Source organism: Lynx rufus, unplaced genomic scaffold (genome assembly GCF_022079265.1).
Source record: "Lynx rufus isolate CCGP_SWC_20201006 ecotype Redwood Valley unplaced genomic scaffold, mLynRuf1.p SCAF_9, whole genome shotgun sequence".
NCBI classification, from domain to species: domain Eukaryota; kingdom Metazoa; phylum Chordata; class Mammalia; order Carnivora; family Felidae; genus Lynx; species Lynx rufus.
The window spans coordinates 53,761,511-53,779,194 of record NW_025814897.1 but is presented as its reverse complement, the minus strand read 5'-3'; the positions used below and the strand labels follow the sequence as shown (position 1 = coordinate 53,779,194).

The 17,684-nt window shown below is 46.8% G+C and overlaps 1 protein-coding gene across 1 annotated transcript in view; it reads right to left on the bottom strand.

The window, feature by feature from the left end:
* Nucleotides 1–17,684, bottom strand: part of TENM4 (teneurin transmembrane protein 4) — a 383,504-nt gene that overhangs the window by 110,625 nt on the left and 255,195 nt on the right. The window contains exons 12-13 of the mRNA XM_047071426.1: nucleotides 9,203–9,388; nucleotides 1,541–1,567 (exon numbers count right to left, since the gene is read on the bottom strand). Of these exons, the coding sequence (XP_046927382.1) occupies nucleotides 1,541–1,567; nucleotides 9,203–9,388 (213 nt within the window). The remainder of the gene's footprint in view (nucleotides 1–1,540; nucleotides 1,568–9,202; nucleotides 9,389–17,684) is intronic.

The following is a 17,684-nucleotide window of genomic DNA, read 5'->3' as shown; positions in this document are numbered from 1 at the left end:
TAGTAGGAAAAGTTCTACCAAATAGATGGTTAACATTATGAAATTTAATCTATGTTGAGGACTTCTCTGATAATGATTATGTGTGAAATAAATTCCTGTTTTAAAGAAGCTCACAGATATGACTCTCTCTTGCTGGAATGATTGTATTCTCTGTTGAAGACCAGCACATAAAATGCAAGGGACTTTGCTTCTCAACACCAGGCATGCATCTCATGGGCCCCAGTAACACCTTGGCTGTATTTGGCAAAGATGTTCCAGTTGGAAAGTATTCAGTCATTTATGTTTCCCCCAAACCCTTTCCATAAGTTTTTAAATAGCAGCTTCTATCTCTTATTATAAGCCAATTTAGCTGTTTTCTTTACAACTTCAAAAATTAGTCTGGCTAATGAAGTCCTCCAAATTAAGGGTGAGAATAAGAATATAATGATAAAATAGCATAGCTAACATCTACTGAGCATCATCCCTGCCCGTGTGCTAAGCACTTTACATTCATTATGTGGCTCAATCCCCATGCCCACCCTAGGGGGGTAGATCCTGTTATCAAGTTTATCTTAGAAGGACTCTCAAGTGAAGGGAGGTTAAGTAACTTGCCCAAGGTCACCCAGTTCGTTAACTGCTGGACTTGGCCTTCAGGCTCAGGCAGTCTGACAGTGAAGTATTTGTCATTAACCACTGAGCATGTATTCTGTGCCGGGTGATGTGTCACGACTTCGGGACAACAAGACGAATATGGCGTGGTATTTCTCCTCAGGGGGCTCGGAGCCTTTTTTAGGTACACACATACCTAAAAATGTGTTTCTCAGACACATTCTTAGAGTAATAAGGCCTATTTGGAAAATTAGGCACTACCTAATTAATTAAGATGTTTAAAATGGAATGACTTTGCCTGTAGGGAACACTCCTCAAAGATAAGACTTACCAAACTTGGGGCTTCTCTGAAAAGGGAAAAAAAAAAAACCCAAACAAACAGACCATCCACTCCCTGAGGTCAGGGGTCTGTTTCCCCAATTCTCCAGAGCCTATCACAGTATCTAACACGTAGCACTAGCACCAGTGGGTGCTTCGCATGCAGCTGTTGGATGAGTCAACACGACAACAGCAATGTCATGAAGTTGTTAAGATTCCTTAGCTTGCTCTGGGGCCCCTTCTTTTCTCAGGCCACCCACCCTGGTCCTCAGCATCTTAATTCTGATGGACCAGGGTCTGTGTAAGGGATGGGCAGGGTGACGTAAGATGGGGCAGAAAGAGTGAGTGGCGTATGTGTGTATGGGGAGGGAAGGAGGACAGCACAATGGTGATGTCACAAACAGACTGAGCGCTTTAAGGGGAAGGATGACACTCCAGGTATATCAACCACCGTGTGACCAAAAACCCACCCTCTGGGTAGTGGATGCTGTGACAAAGCTGGGGATGTGGCAGCATCTCGACACCATGCTTTATGGGGTGTATATACATTTCTTATATACACATTTCTTCTTTTATGCTCATACACAAACACACACACGAAGACAATAGGAAAATAGAGGAAGGAAGACCATACCTTTAACTACCCTATCCAGATAGTGCGCTTGGGAAATAAAAGACAGGACATTTAAGGTAGGATCAAGTAAGTGCAATAGTGCCTGCCACATAACCATGCCGGGTGCTAAGGAGACACAAGGGATGCACCCCACGTTTGGGACAGACCCGCCATGGTGGCGAAAATAAAACCAAAGACAAGATGACATGAGAGAGGAGGAGGGAGAGCAAGCACATTCTCCAGAAAGGGCCAAAAGGAACTTCAATACAGTCTACGATCCAGGAGTTTGGAATTGTGATCATATATAAGAAGACACAGGGATGGGGAAAACAGGAGAAAAAGGAGGATGGAGAGCTGCAAAAGTGGCCATGCTCCTGCTCTGTCAGGTTTGTTCCACTTTATGGAAAACTAGAACTTGCCCTCTGTCCACCCGGAGCAGCACCCAACCTCCCTTTGAGGGAAGCAGCTGCATGAGAACAAGGGCACCCTGTCTGGGCAGAGGGGCTCCCAGGGAGCTGGAACTTAGGGCTATGCAAAACTGGAATCATCTTTGATACGGGCTGGGGAAGTGGGTTGAGTCTTTGGTCAAATATACCACTAGATTATCTGTTTGCCATTCTGGAATTTTCCACAGACATATGTGCCCACATAGAGTTGAATGCAGAATGCTTGGTGTCCCAAGTAAGATGCATTTCTCCTTTGTGCATCTTACACAGAATGTAAGGTGCAGGTCGATGGATGCCACCGTGAAAGACAAGAAAAAGAAAAGAAAACCTGACCACTTCTCAGTGCTCATTACCTCAAAAGATAGAATGATGTTGGCTTTGTTTTCCAATGGAGGGGTTGCATCCAAGCATTGGCTTACTTGGCAATCTAAGGTTTTGCGTATCTTGTGAGGATGGGTGTCAAACATTGCTCTGAAAGAAACCTCGCAGTACATGTATGTGCCCCCTTTGTTCCCAGCGTAAATCAGTAGTATCATTTCATCTTCCCCACCTGGGCTGCAGTCATAGCCCTTAGGGGAGCTTCCTTTCCACCCCTCTCGTGACAGCTCCCCTACGTGCACCCCCACAATGGCCAGACCAATGGCCCTCTCCTGAAGGGCCTGATGCTCTCTGTCAGGCTGGCCTCCACCCTCAGCTTGATTTCACACACGAATCTAAAGCACAGAAGTAGGACTGGACTGCATGGTGGGGCCTTATCTGGAAGCCCCGGGGTTCTAGAAACTGTTGGAACATTCTTACTCCCCTCATGAAAAAATATAAATTTTATTTTTTCAGTCCTCTGGCAAGGATAGACACCGTTGCTGTTCATCAATATATATTTGCCTCAAAAGACTGGTGGATGAGAGGCTACGTTTTGACTTTAGGTATCCATACGGTCTCTGTTTCAAGACGAAATATGCTTCCGGAAGGCTGCATAGCCAAGTGGAAAATTGGGAAGAGGAGGTTTTAACTGGGCCTGCATGCTTCCCCTTCATGCTTACAGATGCCATGGAGTCCGTGAGATCACAAGATACAAGAAAGGAAAGTGGAGGAGAATGGCTTATTAAGGCAAGAGTGAATAAATAAAGCTGTGAAAGGCTGCGCAATGAAAAGTAGGGCCAGCCCACAGGTAGCGCGGCCCGGGAAACATCTCTGGTGAAGGTGAAGGCTTTCTTGATTCTCGGTTCAATCTGTCACGCTTGTTTTAGTCAAGCTCATTCATCTAGATTTTCAAAGCGATCTAAAATTTCTCAGACGTCACCTCCCACAATATGTCATCACATACAGCATCTGCGGGACCTCCTGGCTCAGGTGGTGTGCTTAGCTTTCAGATCTGCGGAGTTTCACAGAGCGTCATGAGCACAGACTGCTGTCATAACTGAACCCAGCTACAGAAGCACTGGAGTTTCTCTCGCAGGGTTGAAAGGGAGACACCATCAGCGGGATCCAGGTGGCAACACCATCATGCAGCATCCTCTTTGAGGGAGTTCTCTCACAAGAAAAACCTTGCTCATCTCCAAACTTAAGGGTGATATCCTGGCTGTGGTGACGAGTACAGATTACCTCTACTCTGTCGGCTTAATCTTCCCAAGCCTAAGGGCTGACTTCAGAGAACTCTCTTCTAATGCCATTTCTTTCATTATTATTATTATTATTATTATTATTATTATTATTATTATTATTGCCATTTCACTTTTAGGAAGAATTTAGTAATAATGACCTCTTTTAAAAGTCAATATGTTTCTAATATCTTTAAAAAATGCTTACTAATTTCCCAGGACACGGAGTGGGGGGAAAGGAGGGAAGGAGCAGGAACAGGCAGTGGAAATGACTGAGGCAGACTCAGGTTGCAATCGATGCTGTGGGTTTCAGAAGACAAAAGTGGGCATTCGATACTTCAAATTCCAGCTCCACAAGCCACTCTGTCCTTCGTACCCAGTGATCTTGAGTCACACCGTGCGTCCAAAAGCTGATAATGGCCAGTGAGTACCAAATCCCAAAGTTTTCTGGGAACAGAGCAAAGCTTCCTTGTCTCTGACTATTAAAAATGGAAAGGATAGCTGGGATCTCTGAAGTCCAATGCCATTTATTTATGAAAGCGATATGCAGGAGTCCATACTGTCGCTCACGCTTCTATTGTTTGAAAATCTTGGTACGTTTGCCCTGGAACGTAGTCACTTAAGAATCCATCACGATTTTCAAACAGTAACTTTCAGAAAAGAAGGTACAAAGTCCATGAGTTTGCATTGCGCGTGGTGGATTCAGGACTTCACCAAATTCCTTCATCTTTCTCTTCAGGAGAAATGTTTCTTATGCTCTGTCTCTATTCCTGTCACTCTGCAAGAAACTAGAGATAGTGGTGGCATAATGCTATTCATGATACAGACTCTGAGCCTTTGGCATGAGTCTGTGAGGGCTTAGATACCTTTAGCACTTCTATGGCCTCCAACATGCAAACCTCTTTCCTTGACTCGCTTGTACCAACATAAGTTTCCAAAAGTTTCTCTTAGGGTAATCCCAAGAAGCCTCAGGGGCCCCCTGTCAAAGGCTGTGGAGAACATGGCATGAGGCTTTTCATTCTTATTCTCCGGGAGCCCCTGCTGACTCTAACAGTTGTACTGCTGATACACATCAGGCCAGATTAAACAAGGGTCATTATAGCAGGTGATGGTTAGGGTGGTTATGATCGTGTGACCTTCTTTAGATGTTTGACAAACCACTGAAGAGACCTTCTTGTTAGGATCTTGGATACGTTAATCCCCTTCTCTCTTTGGATGAAGGGTCAATGAGTAAGTGGCCAGTGGCACCAACCCGAGAGGGACGCACAAAGCCCATTAAACCTCCTTCCATTTCCTACCTCTACCACCTGCGGGCTAAAATCCCCCAGAACCATTGACTAACCAAGCTCTTGCTCTGATAACTTGGGGTAGAGGCCTGTCCATTTTCTCTTGTCCTTGCCAGCATCTGTCCTCTCGGGTCATGGGTGCTGTTGTGAGAGAGTGCTTTCAAGGACAAGCACAGGGTTGTCATACAAGCACTGACACTTTGTCGGTCTCTTATAAGCTCTCAGTTAAGGAATGTCTGATTACAAACAAGAAACCTGAGAGCTATCAGCCAACAGTGGACAAAGAACTCCAGAAGATTTTGTGGCCTTTCTTTATAATTTCTCTTCATCGTGAAGTCTGGCTTTGCTCACTGGAGTAATTGCATCATCTGAGTATTATTTTGATCTTTACTCCCAGAGGAGGATTTGTTTAAGAATCCAGATTTATATGATTGGACAGCTCTCCTGAAGCCTAGTAAATAATTCTGTGTATCTGGCATCTTGAACAATCACAGCTTTGGGGTCAAGGTTGGAATTTTACAAATGTAATCAGAAGCTAGCATTTCCCACATGTGTTTTGAGACTTTAAAGACAAGGGGGCACTGAAGTGAATAAAACAACTATCATAAAAGTGACCAAAAATGTTAGTACTGGTTTCAAAGAAATAGGAAAAAATTAGACACCTTCTCAAATTTAACTATGATTTTTAGCTTTCTCTACAGAATTGGGAGGTCAAGGCCCGGACTTGAGACCCATAAAATTCCTGGAAGAGACATCACAAAATAGGCTTTTTATGGCTCTGGGTTGACCACGTACTTGAGAAATAGGGCTGCATCAATTCATCTTACCTTAACTTCTGGATTAGGAAAACTGGGTTTCATCTATGCAAGTGGGGGCGTTATTGATGAGTGAGAGTGAGAAAGAAAAATCTCTTCTTACTTGGGGGATATATTTAGGATTGGGGTAACTCAGTTTTGGGATGCTGGGTGTGCAGGTCTGTGGGCAGTAGAGGAGGAGGCTGTAACGCCATTCCTCCAGAGGCCTTCTCGGGCACCCCCATTCTGTGATCCCCAGAGGGAGAAAATGAAGCCCCCAGTGGCCATGTGGTCTGCCCATGGGACTTTCGCCAAGAGAGACAGACAGTTCCTAACAGAAGGAATTAGGATTCAATGTGAAATAGTCTTGCTTATTGACAAAAACATGGTCATTAAAGAGGATGCCATTGTCCATTTCCCTTTTGTTCTGAAAACCAAGCTCTTTTGAGAAAAATTAAGTAGTTCCATAAAAGAAAAGATGGACCAAAGCCTCCGCACAGAGATAAATTCCTACTATAATAATCTGCCCCAGGAAATGTCACTGGGGTGAAGAGATCCTTCTGCCGGGGACTTGACCATAAGGAGCCCAGACTTGTCTTACTGTTTAATGCCAGCTGGCAGGTAATCAAATCATTCTTTCCTGTTTACGGAGGGCAGTGGTGTGTAAATAAACAGTCCCTCTGCTCTTGCTTCTACTGTATGGAGGTCTCTGAATCAGTGTTGTGGATCCCAGCTTTTTCTCTGGGATGGGACATCACTAAGCTCCAGCACATGAGCTAGCTGTGCTATAGTGACCTACTGTATAGTAATGAAATCTGATAACAAGAGAACATTTAACACTTTGGATTTCTAACTCTCCACATCAACAGTTTTTGTCTTTTCTTAAATGATCCTGAAACGGAGTGAAGTTCCCTGGAAACAGAAGGAAGCGCTTCTTGTCACCATCAATGATCAGAAAGGGGTCTTTCCTCATTTCTAGTCCAAAAGGAAAACGAAGGCACCGCTGCTGTTTCCCTCATTTGCATCTCCTACCCCTTCCCTTACACTGGACAAGGTTACTGAAGGGTTCCTTCAGCGCTAGGGTGTTGGGTTTTCACTGGGGATGCAGCTGGCCACAGACAGAGACCCACAGAGAGCAAAGCTGCCATGCAGGGAGATTAGACAGAGACACACGAAATGCTCACCACAAAATGAAAGGTAACAGAATTCTGAGCCAACGTCCTTTCATCTGAGCCACTATGACTTAGTCCATTACTTCTTCAATGTCCTGTGACATTTTTCTGGTATTTAGGACTGTCGGCCTCCCTCTTGAATCATGCGCATTTACCTGGAAGCATTTCTTATCTGGAGGAGAAAAAGCATCTGCAATCCCAGAGAGGAGCTGGCTCTTAAAGAGTGACAATGGGTACTTGGGTGTGCAGGGGAGGAGAGGGCAGGTGGGAGTGGGGTGGGATGGTTTGACTTTCTGGCATCAAAACAAATGGGAAATTCTTCAGGCCAGGCTGATGTACATCTATAAGACACTAGACACAGCACAGCCTGCCCACCAGCCCTGTCATGAATCATCTGTGATTGAGCTGAGGGAGAACTTCCTGAAATCCCTCATCATCGTTTGACTAAGATGAGATGCTCTTATCTTATGAAAGTCTGACATCCATAAACTTGTTGGAACTTGGTATGGTGAGTTGAGGACTCTGTAAGCAAGTGATAGAAAACAGAATGCGTTCTCTCTGGGCTCTGATTTTGGTTTTAAGAGGGACGGGCCCCCTTCTGGGCTGGCAGACTGAAAGATCAACCTGTCCCCAGTTATGGTGAAAGTGAGGGTGTAGGGAAAGTGGGGTTTAAGGAAGAGGGCCCCGTGGGTGACTAGGGCCACTTCTCATCAAGGGACATCCAGGACCATTGTAAGGTAGGATGACATTGATATGAGGAAGCCACCCAGAAGTGTGCAGTCTCTGCTAGGGACAAAGCACCGTGCACTGTGGCACCCTCTGCTAGGGACAAAGCAGGAAGGGCTGCCGTCGGCTCCAGGATGGCTCTGTTAAGAGTACGGGGTAGGCAAACCAGGTTTGCAACTCATAATGAGAAGGCACAGCCTCTGGGAAGGAGGTGAGCCAGATGCAAATTTGGGCTTTGCCTTGAAGACTGCACAGCAAGCAGCTGGTGAGGAGCCTGGGCACCAAGGCTCAGAAAACCAAGCCTCAAGTTCCAGTTCTACTTCTTAAAAGCTAAGTGACCTTAAGCCTCAGGTCCCTGAAAAGGAAGAAATAATATGTGTGTCTTCACAGGGTGACTGTTGGGAGCAGGAGTATGAAATAATGCAGCTAGAGCCCTTAGCACATGCTCGGCACATTGTAAATAATAAAAAATCAGAAGCCATTCTTATTAATAAGTGCAAGGAATCCCACAGCCATTTATAAACAGAGTGATGCTGTGGGGGTGGGGAATGATGAATACAGACTAATTTCAGATCACAAAACAAAAGGAATGGAGCCCAAGAAAAATGAGAGCAGTGGCTCCATTTGCTCAAAATTTCTTTGTCCCCCAAAAGATCTGGGGCTTGTCTCCCAGGTTCTGTAAGACCCAAGAGGTGACTTTCAGAGTCAGAGAGACACCCGGAATCCTGCCTTCCAAAGCCATGTGCTCACCATCTGATCACAGACCCTCCTTTTGAAAAAAATGGAAGGGGAAGAAGTTAAAACACACACACAAACCAGTTGATTCAATAAAGAGCTTTTGGCGAGTGCTCTTTCCAGGATAACAAACCAAGCAAAACGTCTGGCTGTGTTTAAAATCAACAAAAGCAGCAGGAAAGGCAGGAAGAAGGGAGGGGAGTGATGAGCTTGTGCCGAGAGCTGCCAACGGTGCTGCTTCAGCAGGAGCCATGGGAGGAGCCCCAGGAGAGGACAGAGGAGACCAATGCAGACTGGATGGAAGTAAGGACAGGGGAGGGAGGGACGGAGCCAGGCCCAATGGGAGGCAGAAGTGGTGCCGGGGCCCGTGGGAAGCTTTCCCCAGGATTCCAGGCCTCTCTCAGAGCTCTGGCCTAGGTGGCCAGGGGGTGTGGGGGCCTCAGAGCTAAGCCCAAGCGCTCCCAACCAGATCATGAATTTGATAATAACGGCCACACTTACTGAGCACTGTACCATGGGCCAGCCTGTGCTATGCTCTTTATATGCAGTATGATCCCCATTTTATAGGTGAGCAAACTGAGGCTCAAAGAGGCACTGGGACAGCCCACAGCTAGCTGCTAAGTGGTAGTAGTCATGTGCCTTATTCCTGACCCCCGGCTTCTTAATACAGAGGCCTACCGCGTCCGGCCCAGGAAGGGTAAATAGCGAGGCACGCGAACCAGCTAACAGACATCTGGGAAATGCAGACTGGGAGGGAAAAGGTTAAAGATGGCCAGTGGTGAGCTTAAGTCCAACTGATGCTGGGAAAGGCCAACCATAATGTCGCCAGATGAAAGGACGTTTTGCCCAGCTCCCACATGCGGACAGAGGCAGCGTGCCACCCGCAGCAAGTCCCGCAGCAGGTCCCGGGCCTGGGCCCGCCATACCGATGGTGCAGTGTTCGCCGTTCCAGCCGGGGCTGCACTCGCACTTGCCGTCGCGGCACGTCCCGTGCTCCGCACAGCGCGGGTGGCAGGCCCGCTGGTCGCAGGCCGCCCCCATCCAGCCTTCCTCGCAGCGGCAGGTGCCCCCCACGCAGACTCCGTGGCCGCCACAGTCGGCAGCACAGATCTCTGTGGGGAGGAGGGGGGGGAGGGGGGAGGGGGGAGGGGGGAGGGGGGGAGGGGGGAGGGGGGAGGGGGGAGGGGGGAGGGGGGGAGGGGGGAGGGGGGAGGGGGGAGGGGGGAGGGGGGGCGAAGGGGGGGAGGAGGGGGAGGGGGAGGGGGATGAGGGGGGAGGAGGGGGAGGGGGGAGGAAGGAGGAGGGGGAGGGGGGAGGAAGGAGGAGGGGGATGGGGGAGGGGGGAGGAGGGGGGAGGGGGGCGCGGGGGAAGGGGGGAGAGCCGAAGGGGAGGGAGGGGAGAAAAACAAAACACATTTTGAGCCGGTCATTGTTGGGAACAAGGGTCACACTTGGCTACCCACCTCGTCTCCTGTGAGGCTCGGGAGTCGAATCTCCCTGAACAGTGACCCGCAGATGAGAACAATTCTCTGGGCAAAAGCCTGTTCTGACCTGTTTCCCTACCAAAATAGGGCGGATTGCAGGGCTCTGCTCTGTTTGCTTTCCCCTATTGCCAGCCTGTCCCTGCTCTTGTGCTTGCCACCTCCAACGGGGACGGGCCTTCCAAACAGATGTGAGGAAAAGTCAAATTTAATTAAAAACTGGTTATGTGTGAAAACAAAGTGAGGACGAGTCCCCCATCACCAAGTGAAGTGCTCGTGGATTTGGCTTGGGCACGTGCAGGGGGCCTGGGGTCTGCATTTCATTCTGGCCTTAACTGCGATCGAGGTGGGGTGAAAGGGAGGCCAGTGCCCCGCACCCCGGCGCGTTTTCTAGGGGGTGGCTCTGTGCTTCTGCCACCTGTGCTCCATGCTCCACACACTGCCCTGTCACTCCCACTCCAAGCACCACCTCAGTGGCCCTTCTGATCCAAAGCAAAGAGTTGGGGGACCATCTCACAGCCAGAGAGGGGTTGCCCAGCCCTTCGCAAAAGGCCTGTGAGTCGGCACGAAACACACACGGCCCGATTCACAAGCCGCTTCGGCTGGGGGCCAGTGGCAGCCTCACAGTTACACAGGCAGAGGTTGTGAAGTCTCGGAAACAGGTTTTAGGAAACTGGTTGAGCAGCTGTGGCCACTGATGCTCTCTGCCAGCACTGTGATGGAGACCCTGCCTGGAGTCTGGGCCTCGAGGCCCCACGGTCTTCAAATGAAAATCCCAACGCTTTTATTCTTTTTCCAACTAAATTAACTGGCACTGTGTCACGCTGCATTTGCCCACGACAGCTTGGAATCTTCCAAGCTGTATTCTGGTTTAGAAGCTACTAAGAGTCTAGCTATTTTTGAAAAAGGAGCTAAATCAAAATTAGATCGCAGAGGCTTAGACCTTTCATATCAACCTACAATGCAATGGCTACAATGTTTAAGAACTAAATACAAGGGGCACATGGGTGGCTTAATCAGTTAAGCGTGTCAACTTCGGCTCAGGTCACGATTGTGTGGTCTGTGAGTTTCAGCTTCGCGTCGGGCTCTGTGCTGACAGCTCGGAGCCTGGAGCCTGCTTCAGATTCTGTGTCTCCCTCTCTCTCTCTCTCTCTCTCTGCCCCTCCCCTGCTTGCGTTCTGTCTCTCTCTGCCTCTCAAAAAGTAAATAAACATTATACACACACACACACACATATGTATATATATACACACATATAAGTAAACATATATACATATATAAATAAATAAATAAGACTTAGAATCAGATGGGATTCCAAATATATGTTCTGCCAGTTATGTGACCTCAGGCTACCTATTCCATTGCTGAATTTCGCTTTCTTCTTCTGTAAAATGGGGGTGGTGACAGCATCCCTTCGGAGGGTGCCTGATATATAGTATGTATCAATAAATTCACACTGATCATTCATTCTTCAGATAGTACTGCATGCATGCCTACTATGCGCTGAAGACTGTGGCTGTGTCAGGAATACAGAGAAAAACTAGACATAATCTCCATCCTCTGGGAGATCACAATCCAGACAAAGCACAAACTGATGTTGGAATCCAAAGGGTATCCAAATAATCTACAGCTATTACTGCTGCACCTTCTTGCTTATACACAGTAAATAAAAAACCATGAATTTTAGGATCAGATAGATTTGGGGTCCACTCTTGTTTTGTCACTTATTGGCTGGGTGATCTGCAGGTTGCAGGTTATGAAATTCATTGAGCCTCGCTTTCTGTGTCTGTGAAACAGGCATAAAAAAATTCCCATTTCACCATCTCACAGGGGTGGTGTTAGATCAAATGAGGTAATGTGTGGGAGAGCCATTTTTGGCTTAATAACTAACACTTATATCAGGTTTTAGAGTTTAGAAAGCACTCTTCATATGCAATTTCTCATTTAACCTCAACAACAATGCTGTCAGAACACCCAGCTACTATCTTTCTTAGAGGTGAGGCTACTGAGACCCAGACAGTATGAGTGAATTCTACAAGGTCATGCGGTTCCCCTGGTGCTTCTTCCTTGTTTGGACAATTCTCAGGGCAATATGCAAGACAGACATTTTAAGATTAAGGAAACTGATCAGCAAAGAGGCAGGCTCTCCTCTGCAGGAACCTCCTGGTTCTTCCAGCGGGTCTGTCTCCTTTCCTGGCCCTGTTGCTTATCTTTTGTTACATCCAAGTCAGCCCCTGGATATATGTGAAATGAAATGAGATCCCCTCCACAGAATTTCCCAGTCTCACTTTTGTCATCTGGAGACTGCTGGGCTGCCCATCCAAATGCAGCATTTCCTCACCATTTTACACCAGACATGCTCTCCTGGCATGAAGCTGAGGTTGCCTGGTGGTTGGGCCCCTCTCCATCAGCCTTTTACAAGCTGGGTTGTGGGCTCTTACACGTCTTAATGCAAGGGGCCTGAACAGGGTGACCTTGATGTTTATGGGATGCTAACTGATGGGAACACAGCCTGTCAGTGTTCAGGTTCCCCTCTGCAGATGGCCTCTCCGCCTGCGTGGGAGACTCACTGACTCCTGATGGGAGCAGAAACCAGAGATGCTACTTTATCATTTGGTCTCAAGTTGTAGGTCCTGTTGTGATTTTTCTTATGTTTCTCTCTCTCTCTCTCTCTTTTTTTTTTTTGTCCTTGATATAAAAGGAACTGCTTTCGTTTTCCTTCTTGATTTTCGCTTTGACATGAAAACATATAACTTCCCAGAGTGGTTGCTGGAAACCAAATAGGATGGCACTGAAGAATGTGCTTTGACAGCTCATCTATCCTTTATGTGATGTAAGTGGGATTCTGTGAAATGTGGGTCATGGCTCCTCTCCAATCCCAGTTTCCTTGCTTGTAAGCCAGGGATGACACTAACCACTGGACAGGGGTGGTGTAGGAACTGCTCTCACTTGTCTCCTCTCTCATGTGCCCACTACATGCCAATCCTACAGCAATGGGATCTGATGGTGACCGTGCCAGGCATGGTTCTTTCCTGACCTCAAGGAGTTGACATTCTAGCATGGCAGACAGACATAACTGATATCAGTTACATGAGTTCACATGTGCAGAAGTAAAACTTCTAGCATAGCGTCTGGCACGTAGTCAGGGTATAATAAATTGTGCTCACATGTACTTTTGTGAGAAAGAAAATGATGTCTAGTAGCATATGCACAGGACTGACGTCAGAGCATCGGATGTGAATTCTGACTCTGTGACATATCCAATACAAGTGAGCATTTGATAAGTTCCTGTTGACCTTCACCTGATACACATCAGAGCTTTCTGGCTGATAGCTGGAGGGGCTGGGATCTGAGAGGAATCCTTTGAAGTACTATGGAGAACACAATCCGTAGGGTAGACTTGGGCTCCGATTCTGACTCCCCAGCTTCCTTGGGTCCTTGTAGAGTCCTCAGAGAATTATTTAATCTGGGTCATACTTCTGCACTCCCCAAATGAGGAGAGTAATAATGGTCCCCCACTGGTTGAGTGGTGATAATGGAAGAAAAGGGTGCATGTGGAAGGCCCTGGGTAAGCTGTGCTATGAACACAACTCATTGATGAGGACTGAAGACCTCTTGTGTCATCAGAGCTGTACTTCTTGAAGAGGAGCATCTTCTTGAAGAGCAAAATATTAGCTTTTGTAGTGATCAGCCTCAAAATTTAGGTATGCTTTCTCTAGTTACCTTGCATGGCACCATTGGCCAATACCATTGAAACCCAGGAAGAAGCCGTTTGTATTTACAGCCTTGGCTTCCTCTTGAAATCACATGAAAATCTCAAGCTGTCTTACAATTTTGATTCTAAGCCTGTAAAGTTCTTGACTGAAGCATACAGGATCTTGGAGATGAACCAGGCCAGGCCCAAGAACACATTAGCTCTTCTCTGAGGGAAAGCCATGCCTATAGCTCTTCCCTTCTGCACCACTGCCTTGCCTCACCCCTGTACATGCCTGTCTTTTCTCCAGACCAACAGCTCACCTAATGGCAGGCTTTAGCTTTTTCTCATCTTGGTTCCCCCGCAGCAAACACCAGGCATGGCACAACATGAGATTTCAACAAATATTTGTTGAAAAAACAGATGAATAAAAAACACCCAAAAAACCCCCCAAAAAAACAAAACTTCACGGAAGAGGTGTTAAATTACTTGGGCTTGACTCTGTCTCAGGGTCATATTGTACAAGAGTTATTTAGTTAGATATATTTGCACAGGGGCTCAGTCCCCTTTGTGCCTAACTTTCTTAGAAACTCAGCTGCAATCTCTGACTGAGAACTCTGTAATCTTAAAGGGCCTCAGTCCTTACACTCTCATGCACACCTTTCTTCCTACTGCTTCCCATGTCACACCCATTCTCCTTCCATGACGTGGAAGTGAGTAGGCACATGAGGAAGAAGTGAAAAGGGTAGGGAAAGATAGCAGGTTTGGCTATTGGTTAATTGTGCCCCAAAGTGTATACATAAGGGAAAAAGCTGCTCCAGGCTCCTCTCATTAAATGTTAATCCCTATACGAGCCTGGATGAGGCCTGGGACCTAGCACAGCTATGTTTTAATTTGTCTGGACTTATTTTACAATCCTGTTCATTAAAATAGCTGGTACGGGAAGCTGTGGCGTTCCCCTAAAGGGACAGACTTACATATATTTTTCTCATAAAATTTCTGCGACTTGGAAAGATGCTCAAAATTGCCACAAGCGAGGAATGCAAGGGTCGCCGCCCAAGGATCTGTGGGCTTTCCTGCTGAGCAAGGAACAGAGGCAGGTGAAACAGAGTCTTGGCCCCATGTGACCTCCTGGAAAGTCCTTTAATAAGTCCGTATTTAGCACTAAAAGGGATAATAGGGAAAATTGTTCTATTTTGCTTAGGCCTTGAGGTTCTTAGAATGCCCTTAAGAAATTTTAATAGAGGGTTAAATAATTTTAAATGATTCCTGCTAGGATTTTCTGTTTTATCACTAGCTCTTCGGAATTAGTGCACAGCTCAGGAATTTCTCTGAAATTCTGGTACACGTTAAATCTAAGCCACGCTATTGAAGCAGAAATAAGGAGAAAATGTAGAAGCCTTGCCGGTGGCCCACAAATAATATCTCATTAAATCCTCACAATGGCCCTGCAATGATATTTTCATTACTGTATCATAGCTGGGGAAACAGCTTGGAGGGATTAAGTGACTGGCTCAAAGGTAACTTAGCTAGAATGACAGGTGGCTATGATTAACACAGCTCTTTGGCCTGTGACTTGTGTGACCAAGTTGAGGTGAAACCTCAGTTGTAATGTGACACATTTCAATGACTGTTAGTTACATATTAGATCATTGCCCCAGCTAGAATACAGGATCTCTGAGATCAGTCAGAGTCTCCTTCCTCACCCTGACCCAGTGTTTACCATATTAAGTACTTTTCCTTTTGTTTGTCTGTTTATCTGTTTGTTCACCTTCCATATGCCCTTCTGTCCATCCATCTATACAATCCACCCAATCATCTAATCATCTATCCAGTCACTAGGCCATCAGCCTGTCTGTCCATCCATCCATCCATCCATCCATCCATCCATCTGTCCATCCATACATCTATCATCCATCTATCCATCTATACGTCCGCCCATCCATCATCCATCTATCCATCACTCATCCATCCATCCATCCATCCATCCATCCAGCTATCATCCATGCATCCAGCCATCCAATTGTGTGACTTGGACAAGTCACTTCACCTTTCTGTGCCTCAGCTTTCTCTTCTGCAAAATAGGGTTTATACACTAATATCTCAGGTTCATCTGTGAGGCTTAAATGGACACCTTACAATGTGCCTAGTATCATACACATCTTTTATAGAGTAAACACTGTATGGCAACTATATCATGTTTATGTGCTAGAAAGATCCAGGAGAAGGGAGAGTTTAATGATTCTGGGGAGAGCAAGAGGATGATGTGAACAACCGAGGCACCTCTGAGCAGCTAGAGAGGACTAGATTTGGAGCAAAATCTGAGGGACAGCTCTTTGTGGGCACCTCATCTTCTGGGGAGGGATATGTAGGCCAGGACCTGTTTAAGGGACAGGCCAGGATAATGGTAAAGCACTTCACCAATGGCTTCAATGTTCTCAGTGAGGTCGGAATCTGCTGACAGATAGAGGTGGACATTTAAAGAGCCCTTTTGGGGAACAAGAGCAATAACTCCCAAAGTATAAGAAGGATGCAGCTGGAAGGGCCCAGGAGGGGCTAAAGATCATGAGCATGAGGTGGTTTGGCTTCCAGTGCTCAGAAGCAGGCTGTAAGCTGAGGGATGGTGAGTGGCTGGGATGGGCTGGGTTTTGCAAGGTGGATATGGACAGAGGTAGAGACAAGGGAGCTGTGAGTGATGAAGGAGAACAGCTGGAGGTGAAGGACCATGGGACTAGGGGAAAATGATGGAGAAGGAGGGTGTTGGAGCTGGGCAGGAAGTGGCCTGCTTCTGACCAGGGCATTTCCCTCAGGTGGGTTTAGGGGTAAGAGAGAAAACAAGGAGAAAAACTTAGAGGACCAGTTTTTGTGATGAGAGCATAAGAAGACACTTCAGAGATGCTCTAGCCATTCTGTAGACAGGAAAATGAAGGGCCGGAAGAGAGGTGTGCCTTGTCTGTCATCCCACAGGGACATGCGTGTCAGTGTTTGAGCAAGAACTTAATGGCTGACTTAGGAAATAGTCACGTAAGGGGCCAGCTAGACAAATGGCAGCCGGGCCTTACCACACACTGTGGCCCCTCCTCTGTGCCTCTGTACAAGCTGTTTCTGTGGTCTGGGTTCCCCTTTTACCTCAATCTTCAAACGTTCAACTCTACATTGGCTTTGAGTTCTGGCTCCTCCTCTTTGAAGCCTCCTTCTAGTGTTCCATCTGGCAAGAGTTTCACCTCCTGCCTTCCCAAAGCACTTGACACGAACCTTTCTTTATCAGGGTAATTAGTCTGTCTTGCCTCCAGAGCCCTGCTGTCACCAGATTGATCTCTACATTCCCCAGTGAGTCTTACACAGGAAATGTATCTTTTGACTGCATCAAAGTTCTACCATTTTGCACAGAACAGAGGCTGGGATTCACAGAAGCTAGTATAAGGGCCTCCTCTGCTACTTCCCAGCTATGGGAAACAAACGTAGCACCCCTCTGAGCCTTCTCTTTGTCATTTAGAAAATGACAATAATGATACCTAGCTGCCAGAATCCTGAACTTGATTTAAAAACATACTGGGCACCTACTATGTGCCAGATACTCCTAGAGGCTGGGGATTCAGAAATTATATTAAATTATCTCTAGGCTCAAGGAACTGAAGTCTACCCATATGTGTAAAGGAGCACCAAGCTACCACCATGTCCAGCACACAGTAGGGTAATTACAAGGTACCTTTCTTTCCCGTAGACAGATATCTCTATATTTTGAACAAAAGGGTTTCGATGTAGCACCCCCCCTTCCTCCTTTTCTCACTAAATTGGGAAGATGGCTTTTTAGTCTCAGTGCAGGTTTCAAGAAGCAGCCAGAAGGGGAGGAAGGTACAGGAAAGGAGCCTTTGACTTCCTTACAGTAATTAGTGTTCCCTTGACATTGAGGTCAAACCCAAGCCACTCTCCCGTGCTTTTCAACTTCCATCTCTATCACCAGAGGGTCAGCGCTGCTCCCAGCCACCGCTCCATCCCACAGATCTAGTTGGAGGAAAGCTAACGAGCCTTGGAAACCACATGGCCTTTCACCTCACCAGAGGAGCTCGGGAAGCTTTCAAACCAAGCAGGAAAGTAGATTCCAGGATGTTGGTGCATAGCACGCTCCACACCTATTCCCCCAGGACCAGAATTTCAAGCTTCATGAAGCACCTATCACAGGAAGTAGTAAGCCACTGCCATTCATCTTAATTGGAGGGTATCAGGTGTCCT